The sequence below is a fragment of the Equus asinus genome, chromosome 17 (assembly GCF_041296235.1).
Source record: "Equus asinus isolate D_3611 breed Donkey chromosome 17, EquAss-T2T_v2, whole genome shotgun sequence".
In the NCBI taxonomy this organism is placed as follows: Eukaryota; Metazoa; Chordata; class Mammalia; order Perissodactyla; family Equidae; genus Equus; species Equus asinus.
Genome location: NC_091806.1, coordinates 48,665,635 through 48,675,822, shown reverse-complemented (window position 1 = coordinate 48,675,822; position 10,188 = coordinate 48,665,635). Strand labels below are relative to the sequence as shown.

The following is a 10,188-nucleotide window of genomic DNA, read 5'->3' as shown; positions in this document are numbered from 1 at the left end:
TTTGTGTGATACATAGGAGCTCGCCAGGAGAAGAAGGGGGTGAGGGATGGTATTTCAAAATGGGTGTCACGGAGCCCCACACCCTCCTGGAGCAGGAAGTAGGAATGGTCGGGGGTGAGAAGGGTTGAAGGGAGGGAAGCGCTTTGCTTTGTACGGACTGAGCTCTCAGGCTGCTTCCAGAGGGCAATGAGGAGCCATCAAGGGTGGTGGAGTGAGGGAATGACGTGATCAGACCACTTCTGGGGAAGGTTCACGGGAGAGGGGTGTGGCAGCAACTTAGATGAAAAGTGGGCAGTTCCTGGGGGTCTGAGAGGCGCCAGGGAGGCGGACTGGTGTAACACAGTGGCCAGCCAGGGGCGGACCTGCGGAGGTGGGGACAGGGGAGTCCAGGGCTTCTGGCTCCTACTGTGTCCAGTGTGTTGCCCTGGGCTGCTAGACACCAGAAAGCCCGCCTCCAGTGGCTGCCATGTCGGGCATGCTCCCCTTCTGGAAGGGAGTGACTGGGCCACAGGCCTCCCTCTGTCTACACTGCCATCCCCTGCGTGGGCTCTGGCCCAGGCCGTCCCTGCTGCCCCCACAGTGCCCAGGGGCACAGGGAGGTGTCCCTTCTGAGAGTGTCCTTTTCTGAACGAAGAGACCTTTCTTCAAAGGGCCCGGGAGTTGCCGGGGGTCTCACAACCAGAGGGTCTGCACACCTTTGCCCAAACCATCAGGGTGGTTCAGGACTGCCGGCCACGCAGTCAGTGAATCCCCTTCCGTCCCCTGGTCTTGGGGCGCTGATGCCAGAGTGAACATCGCGAAACTCTGGGCTGGGATTGTCCTCGGCTCCCTGGGGCCCAGCTGAAGCAGGGGCAGGGGCTCTGTGGGGGGAGGGGGCGCACTCAGGGGAAGAGGAGTGGTCAGAGGGCATTTGGGGCATTGGGGGCTGGTGGCGGGCCACGAGGTGGGTGGGAGGGAGCACTGCGTGGTGGGCTGCCGTCCAGGGGAGCTGGCCATGAAGAAACGAGCAAGACAATTGTCCCCGGCATTTCAGTCTCCTCCACACTGGAGGGATGGGCCCCTCTAGAACATTCTGGGGTCCCGCTGGATGTGCCTGGGGATCCAGTCTCTGGGGGCTGGGGCAGGGGCATCTGATGGAAACAGGCCACCGGACCCTGTTAGGAAATTTGGTGAAGTGAAGAATCTTCTAGAAAAGCAATTGCCCCCTGATGTCTGAGGTTTGAGTCTGATTTCTCCTCTTGGGAGATTCTGGGCCATCTGCCACCAGGACCCTGGGTTTTGTGTGACATACGCCCGTGGGGTGCCTGGAATAGTACCTCTCTGCGTACCCACCAGTCACCCCTCTTGGGGAGTGGGACCGAGGGGGCTGTCCTCAGCCCTGCAGAGCACGCAAAGGAGCTGATATGACTCAGAGCCAGGGCCGGCCAACCCTGCCTGGGTGCCTGCGACAGTGGATGCAATTAGATTTAATGGGACAGAGCCTTTCTCCCGCATCTGCCTCCTCCTCGCCCAGCCCACCGCCCTCGGGCGGCTGCGGGCGGGAGAAGGATGCGAGGGAGGTGGGAGGTGTGGGACCCAGAGGGGCTTTGACGTCAGCTCAGCCTATAAGAGGCCGCCCGGCGGAGGGCTGGGGAGAGGAGCCCCGACCTCGCCCGCATCATGCCCACTCCCAGCGCCGCCGCGCCGCAGGCCAAGGGCTTCCGGAGGGCCGTCTCTGAGCTGGACGCCAAGCAGGCCGAGGCCATCATGGTAAGGGGGCAGGCTGCTGCCCATGGGCAGAATGGGCCAGAAGCCCAGGGGTGTCCCTCGAAGGCTGGCGGGGAGCCCCAGGCTCAGGGTCCCATGGATGCCTCGGACCCCGGCTTGGCGTGGAGTCCTGGCCTCAAGCATCTCCTCTGCCCAGCCAGCAGGCGACCCCCTGTGCCGGGTGTTTGATCTCCATGAGTGGGTCCTACTGGCCACAGCGTGTCTGTGACAGTGTCCCAGCTCGTAGGGGAGGGTGCTGGGCAAACGGGGGTACAGGCCCCGGTTGTGTTGGGGCATGGCCAGCCAGAGCTGAAGGGCGATCTGAGCTCTGGGGCGACTCCTATCCATCATCTGTTCATCCATCCATCCATCCATCCATCCGTCCATCGGTCCATCCATCATTCACCCACCCACCCGCCATGCATTCCGTGTCCCATGTGTGGTCTCCCGCCTGGAACCCCACCCCCTCCGCCCAGCAGCCCTGGGCCTCCCTGACCACCTGGGACGGTCCTCAAGGTGTTGCCCACCACTTGGGAGCCCCTGAGTTCAAGGCGGGGCCTGTACTGGGCAGACCCACTGGGTCGGCCCCTCACGAGACTGGAGAATTGGGGGCTTTTCCTCTGGGAAGAGGGGCCTTCATTCGTCCTCACAGATGCCCCAGAACAATCAGCTCCCCATACATTTAAAATGGGCTTTTGTTTTGAGACCCTGATGAAAACGTGGGTTCAGTTCTAGACATTTGATTTGCAGCACCTTCTCAGGGGACCGGCTGGGAGGTGAAGCCTGCCCCGCCAGGTTCCCAGCGAGGCGCCCTCACCTGATGGAGGCCCAGGGCCCGCCCAGCCCACGGGTTTTCCTGACCTCAGGCCGCGGCCTCGGCTTTGCCCACAGTCCCCCCCCCCCAAGTTGGGAGAGGCTTCTCCTGTACCCCCTCATGTTCAGAGACCTGAGGGCCCCTCAGAAATTTCTTGGGAGTTCAGCTCCATGGGGTAGGTCCCCGACATGTGACCCCTCCTCCATCCAGGCTAGGGGTGCTCTGGGCCTGGGGTGAGGCAGACACGTTGACCTCTGCTCATGGTCTCAGGGGCAGGCTGGTGACTGGGCACCTGCCTCCAGATGGAGGACGAAGTGTGGCCACATGTCCCTGTGCTGTGGGGAAGGGCCCGGAGGGGATCATAAGGAGGGGTCATTCAGTGGGGCTGGGCTGGGGGTCATAGGGGCCTGGCGGGTGCTCCCTCCCAGGCAGCCAGACCCATGTTCCCTGGCCCTCTGTAGGGCTCTGGCCACTGTCCATCTTCGGGGCCGTGGGGCAGCAGGTACGGCTGTGTCACTCTCTTCTGTCACCTAATCTGGTTAGAGCCGGGCCTGGGGACAGAGGCCACACATCTCAGGCCGTGGGCGCCCCTCCCCCTACCCCAACCCCTTGCTGCGGCTTCCGGTGTCTTCTCGGCCGACCCCCCATCGGGTAGATGCGTGATGCCAGGAGACGTGGTCTTCCGTGCCCCAGCAGGAGCAGGCGAGGCCTGGCCAGCCGGGCCCCGCAGAGTACACAGTAGGCGCTCACGGATGCCAGCTGGGCCGGCGGGTCAGAGCCGAGACTGGGGGGCAGGCCGGCCCGAGGGCCGCGGGGAGCTGGGCGCACCCTGTCCCCCGCAGTCCCCGCGGTTCATCGGGCGGCGGCAGAGCCTCATCGAGGACGCGCGCAAGGAGCGCGAGAAAGCGGAGGCGGCGGCGGCCGCGGCGGCAGCGGAGCCGGGGGAGCCCCTGGAGGCGGCGGCGGTGGTCGAGAGGGACGGGAAGGCTGTGCTGAACCTACTCTTCACCCTGAGGACCGCCAAGCCCTCCTCGCTGTCCCGCGCGGTGAAGGCCTTTGAGGTGAGGGCGGCAGGCGGGAGCGCGCACGCGCATGTGCACCGGTGGGCCTGTGTGGGCCCGGCTGTCTGGGGGGCGAGCTCTAGATAGGACCCCCAGGCCACTGAGGGCCACAAGGGGAGAGGGTTCCCCACCCTCACACGTAGGGGTGAGCAGGTGTGGCTCCCAGCAGGGCAGCCTGGAAAGTAGGGGTCCCCCATGCCCACCTGCTTCTGATTGGGGTCTGGCTAATGTGACAACTGATGGAGATAGCGGCTCTGGCCACACAGGCCGGCGGGCGGGAGACTGGCCCCGGCCCAGGCACCCAAATGACATTACAGCCGGTCTCCTCTCATGCTCCCGCCACAGCTGTGTGGCCCGAGGGCCCGCTGAGACCCATGCGCCCTGGTTGCTGGGCGACGGGAAGTGGCCATGGAGCTGACCTTCTCACCAGCCCCGAGTGCTCAGTGTCTCTCTCTGGGTATCAGAGCATCCTGACACCACAGGGGATCCAGGGCCCACCCCCAGCCCTGGGTGTGGGTGGTGGAGCCAGATGAGGCGGCTAGGGATGGCAGGACGTTCTGACCAGTGGTCGGGGACTCAGGTTCTCTGGGTGTTGCTAAGGGACACCCAGAAAGCCAGTCAAGGAGACCACTGTGACAACTCCTGTTAGACAAACTAGACAACATGATTTCCCAGCCACAAACCCTGCCCAGGTGGCGGGAGCTGACCTGAGTCTGGAAACCTGTCTTACGTATTGCTGGCTGCAGAAGTCCAGGGCCGGGCAGGGCCGAGGGGGGCAAGCCGACCCACGGTGTTCTTTCTTCTCATCTGCCCCCTCTCCATCTCTCTCCCTCTCTCTCTCTGTCTCCCTCTCCGTCTTTCTCTCTCTCTCTCCATCTCTCCCTCCCTGCTTTTGCTCCCTAAGACATTCGAAGCCCAAATTCACCACCTGGAGACCCGGCCCGCCCAGAGGCCGCAGGCAGGGGGACCCCACCTGGAGTACTTTGTGCGCTGTGAGGTGCCCAGCCCCGACCTGCCCGCCCTGCTCAGCTCCGTGCGCCGGGTGGCAGAGGACGTGCGTGGCGCTGGAGAGAACAAGGGTGAGGCCAGTCCCTCTGTCCTTGAATGCAACCACATGACCTCGGGACATTGGGGAACCTGAAGTAACTTGTGGGCAGCCTGGGGGGCTGCGTCCTTGGTGGCTCGAGCCCCTCCTCCCGTTCTCTGTGTCTGTATCTGGGCCTGGGGCACCTCCAGGACCACCCCCTCGGCTGTCATAGCCCCCAACCACTTCCCCCCTGGCTGTTGCTTCCGTGTGGACCACGCTCCCCCCACAGGCCTGACACTCACTCTGCTCCTTTTCCTTCTGTCTTCTGGGAAGTCCTCTGGTTCCCAAGGAAAGTTTCCGAGCTAGACAAGTGTCACCACCTGGTCACCAAGTTTGATCCTGACCTGGACTTGGATCATCCGGTGAGCCAGTGCCTCCCCAGGCCTCCTGGCCCCAACTGTGTCCACCTGTACTGCTGGCCAGGGTGGTGGGCATGGACCTCCGGCTGACCCTGGACGGGGTGTCCGTCTGCTGCCCGTCCCCCGGCTGAACAGCTGAGGCCTGGTTGGGTGCAGCCACCCCTCCCCCAGTGCCATGTCACAAGCCTGGTGGGGTGGAGAGGGGTGGTGGACAGCCTCCTGACCACGCGTCCCCTCCGCCCTCAGGGCTTCTCAGACCAGGCGTACCGCCAGCGCAGGAAGCTGATTGCCGACATAGCCTTCCAGTACAAGCAGTAAGGACACCCTGGGGCCTCGCCCTCCTGGAGCCAGACCCTGTCCTGCAGCCTCACACTAGGCCTGGGGGGCAAAGCGGAGGGACAACTTTGTCACCAACGCCATCACCTTCATTGTCACTGTGGTCACTGACTCGGGGTCCCCAAGGCACAGAGCAGAATGGTTAATCCTGCCGAGGCCACAGGGCTGGCCGGGCAGTCCGCTCCGAGCCCCTCCTGCCCACTCGCCACACACCCTCCCCGAGGGCCCTGACTGACCGCTGACCCCCCACAGTGGTGACCCTATTCCCCGCGTGGAGTACACGGCCGAGGAGATTGCCACCTGGTGAGACCCTGGTGATGGCGGCTGGGGAGGGGTGGGGTGGGGACAAGGAGGGCCTGGGGAAGGCCCCCAGAATCCCCGTGTGCGAGGGCGCTGGCCTCCAGCAGGACAGACTGAGGCCAGGCAGAGGAAGGACTTCCTGAAGCCCCGAATGTCAGCCTAGAAGGAGAGGCGGCCGGGTCAGGCCGTCCCCAGGGAGCTGAGGGCTGGTCCCCCACGGGCACCTGTCCCTTGGAAGCGCCCAAGGCCACGGGCAAAGGCCCCTCCCGGTGGCCAGGGCCTTCGGGGGTCCGCGGAGCCTGCAAGGGCAGAGCGGAGTGAGCGCGAGGCGGCGCTGCTGCGTGCGGGGAGGGGTCTGGAGCAGGAGGCCTGGATCCGGCACGGCCGCCGGGAGACGAGGGGCACTGCGGCCAGGCCTGAGACCCTCGCCCACAGGAAGGAGGTCTACACCACCCTCAAGGGCCTCTACGCCACGCACGCCTGCCGCGAGCACCTGGAGGCATTCGAGCTGCTGGAACGCTTCAGTGGCTACCGGGAGGACAACATCCCCCAGCTGGAGGACGTCTCCCGATTCCTGAAGGGTGTGCCGCCTGACGGGAGGGCCCGGAGCAGGGAGGGTGGGGACGCCTCCCCCCCCCCCCCCCCCCCCGCGCCACTGTGGCCCCCGTCCTGACCGTCAGCGGCCCTCGCAGAGCGCTCTGGCTTCCAGCTGCGGCCCGTGGCCGGCCTGCTGTCTGCCCGGGACTTCCTGGCCAGCCTGGCCTTCCGTGTGTTCCAGTGCACCCAGTACATCCGCCATGCCTCGTCGCCCATGCACTCCCCAGAGCCGTGAGTGCACCACCCGCTCTGGCGTGGCCCCGTGCACACTGCCCAGCCCCACGACGCACGGCCAGCAGGGCGCCATTTACGGGCCTGGGTCCCCGGGAGCCGGGCCCTGCTGTCCCCATGTGGAGGTCAGAGGGAGGGTGGCCAGGGCAGGCTGCCTGTCCCCCAGACCCCAGCCCACCCCCTCTCTCCCCACCCCGATCCAGGGACTGCTGCCACGAGCTGCTGGGACATGTGCCCATGCTGGCCGACCGGACCTTTGCCCAATTCTCCCAGGTGTGTCCTCCAGGCCACGGGCTGGGAGTGGCTGTGGCCCAGGGCTGGGGGCTGAGCGAGGAGCCGACATGCGAGCAAGGGACGCTGCTCCTTGAGCTGTCCCATCCCTGGCACCATCTTGAGCCCCTCCAAGGGGGCTCACCAACCCCCTACCCTGGGCTTGACGGTGCTCACTTGGGTCCGTGCTCAGACCCATTTGGGGAAGACACCTTGTAAAAACGATGAGGATGAATCCTTCTCCCACAGTCAGCCCAGGTCTCCGAGCGGAGCAGGCAAGCTGGGGTGGATTCCCTCAGTCTCTGCTGCCATCTGCTGGCTGCCCCAGGAACAGCAGAGAGTGGTCCTGGGCCCTTGCCGATCCTGGGAGGGTCCCTGCATCCCGGGAGGTCCCTGCATCCTGCGTAGTGTCCAGAAGAGAGGCTGCTGACACCCCCAGTGCACCCACCTCACATGGGTGCCCAAGCAGTGGTGAGCTGGGCCTTTCTCTGCCTCAGCCACCTCCTCCCTCCACAGGACATCGGCCTCGCATCCCTGGGGGCATCGGACGAGGAAATTGAGAAGCTGTCCACGGTGTGTTCCTTCCCTTGCAGGACGCTGGTGGGGGGCTCAGGACTCCCAGGTTCCGGCCGGGCCCTCTGGTCCTGGGTGTGGCCTCTGCTTCTGTCCAGGAGTGTGGTCCTCATGCTGTGACCACCCCTGGAGCGTGGCTGGGCTCTGCCTGGATGGGGTGGGGGGGGGTGCCCTGAGACCACGGTCACTGGGGGCAGCTGTGCCGGCCGCAGCTGTCTCTCGGCCAACCCTGGCGGCTGTCTCGCCAGCTGTACTGGTTCACGGTGGAGTTTGGGCTGTGCAAACAGAACGGCGAGGTGAAGGCCTACGGTGCGGGGCTGCTGTCCTCCTATGGGGAGCTCCTGGTGAGACCCTCCCCATGCCACAGCCCCCAGCAGGAGGGCCAGAGCGGGGGTCCCAGCAATCTGGGCCATGCGGCCTGGATTCGGGCCTCCCAGGAGGCTGGAGCAAGGGGCTGCGCCTTTAGGGGGTCCAAGAAAGCTTGTCTCTGCCCAGTGTCACCCACAGGGTCCCCAGGTCTCAGGAGGACCCTGAGGGAGGAGGGTCTGAGTCCACACCCAGAGCCCACCACGGAGTCAGGCCTCTGCCCTCCAGTTCCCTTGGGCCCTGGGGTGCTGCGGGGTCCTGTGACCCTGTGGCCTCTGCCAGCACTCCCTGTCAGAGGAGCCCGAGATCCGGGCCTTTGACCCCGACGCTGCGGCCGTGCAGCCCTACCAGGACCAGACCTACCAGTCCGTCTACTTCGTGTCGGAGAGTTTCAGCGATGCCAAAGACAAGCTCAGGTAGGCAGGGGCTCCTGGGGTGGAGACCCCCACCGTGCCCCCAAACGGCAAGCCAGTCAGCAGGGCCGGGCCTGCGGACCCACTCCACAGATGGGAGAACTCTGAACGCCTCAGTTATGACACCCCTCCCTCCCACAGCAGGACCCCCAAAATGTCTGGGGAGGGGGAGACCTGCGGGGCTGGGGGCCAAGTCAAGGCCAGGCTTTTAGGAGACAGAGCTTGACCGTCGTAAGAAAGATGTGTGGGGTCCTTGCCAGCCTCCTACCCTCTGAGTGGCTGGGGCTGTGGGGTGGGACGGAGGAGAGGGGGCCTGGAGGGAGCAGGAAGTCCCAGGACCAGGGGCTGGGGGTACAGTGACCAGCAGGATATAGGAGAAGGGGGCAGAGCGCCACATGCCTCACCTGCTCATCCTCCGAAAGGGCCTTATTTTCCAGCCAGGCTCCTGCTGTCACAGGGGAAACTGAGGCCCAGGGGCTATATGCCCAGAATAGAGAGGAGGGGAGCTTGAAAATAGGGACGTAACTGGGGCTCTCCAAGGTACACAGTCCCGGGCAGGCTTCCTGGAGGAGGAGGCCTGAGCTGAGCCTCGGGCAGGAGCAGGGAGGAACGGGGCTTTAGGCAGAGACCCTACTCCGCCCCACCCTCAGAGGAGGCCTCAGTTGTCCAGGTGGTTGGACAGAAGGAGCTTTGGGGTCCAGGTGGCTCAGAAAAGTCCTGGGAGCTCTGAGCCGGCTGTGATAGAGGAGACCCGGCCCAGCCCTCCAGCTCTCCTGGAGGCCGCAGACCGAGCTTCAAGGGGTCCCGGTTCCTCCCGATGCCCTGAGAGTCCCCGCCCGTGACTGAAGGTCTGTGCCGGCCTCCCCTCCGCAGGAGCTACGCCTCCCGCATCCAACGCCCCTTTGCCGTGAAGTTTGACCCGTACACGCTGGCCATCGACGTGCTGGACAGTCCCCACGCCATCCGGCGCTCCCTGGAGGGTGTCCAGGACGAGCTGCACGCCCTCGCCAATGCGCTGAGCACCATCGGCTAGGCGCGGCGGGCAGCCCTTCCCCAGCCTCCCCGGCCCCTGCCGGTGTGTGCGGGGCTGGGTCACAGGGCACCCCAAGAGCCCGCCAGAGGACCTCCCTACCAGAGGGCACCCTGCTGACCCCACCCCGTCGCTTCTCAGCTCCGCCTGCAGGTGTCCTTGTCCCACTGTGCCACCGCCTGCCTGTGACACTGTGAGCTGCGTGTTTCCAGCCTCAATAAAAGAAAGCCCCTCTTAGCACCTGCCTCACGTCCATGTCTGTGTGCCTGGCTCAGGGGCCTCAGGGCACGCCCCGCACCCCAGGGCCCTCCCACTGCCCCCGTCTTGCTCAGAGCTTTCCTCTCTGCTTCCCTGCTCCTCCGAGACCCCACTCGTCAGCCCAGGCCAGACGGGAGGCCCCTCCAGGCCTGGATGCCCTGCTCACCCCCGAGGACCAGCCTGAACTGAGCCCCTGGCAGCTCCAGAGGGCGGAGGGCATCCTGGCTGAGCTGCCCCATCTCCGTGGTGTGCAGCACGGAGCTGGGGGCCTGGCTGACGGGAGCCTCCATGGGGCTGGGTGGTGGGGGGAGGGCTCACAGCTGTGCGGGTTTCGGGGTGATCTCGGAGACGGGGCTGCAGGCCAGGCCCTCCCTGACCCTGGTGGTCCCACTAGCAGGAGCCCTTAAGAGCAGGTGGGGGAATGGCCCCAAGCACAGCTGCTTCTGATCCCTGCACCCCCCCAACCCAGAGCAGGACCTGGGAGCGCTCCCTGAAATGTGTGCTGATGGAGCTCGGCTAAGCTGGTTCCCAGGCGACCTCTCTGGGCCTCAGTCTCCGCAGCAAGGTGATAGGGGGCTGGATTCTGGGCTCTGTAAAATGCCTCCTCTTTGTTGAACTGTCTGGACATGGTCCTCCAGGTAGAGCCCCCAGTATTCTCTGGGGCTGGTCAGCCCAAGGTGAACCCCATTTCTCACCCTGCCCCTGCCTTTGCAGAGAGCAGCCTGGGACTTCCTGGGTCCTTACTTC

At 65.2% G+C, this 10,188-nt stretch overlaps 1 protein-coding gene across 2 annotated transcripts; it reads left to right on the top strand.

Annotated features, from left to right (window-relative positions):
* Positions 1–1,457: 1,457 nt before the first annotated feature.
* Positions 1,458–9,420, top strand: TH (tyrosine hydroxylase). 2 transcript variants are annotated; one of them, XM_044750279.2, is made up of 13 exons: positions 1,458–1,749; positions 3,403–3,621; positions 4,526–4,700; positions 4,982–5,070; positions 5,314–5,381; positions 5,656–5,706; positions 6,139–6,284; positions 6,396–6,531; positions 6,735–6,804; positions 7,318–7,374; positions 7,623–7,718; positions 8,023–8,156; positions 9,027–9,420. In XM_044750279.2, exons 1-13 carry the CDS (start codon positions 1,660–1,662, stop codon positions 9,184–9,186), a joined length of 1,491 nt encoding a protein of 496 aa, XP_044606214.1. In that variant the 5' UTR covers positions 1,458–1,659; the 3' UTR covers positions 9,187–9,420. The 2 variants fall into 2 exon arrangements, with proteins under 2 accessions (XP_044606214.1, XP_070344506.1); XM_070488405.1 differs by having other exon boundaries at positions 1,593–1,749; positions 8,083–8,156.
* The last annotated feature ends 768 nt before the right edge of the window (positions 9,421–10,188 follow it).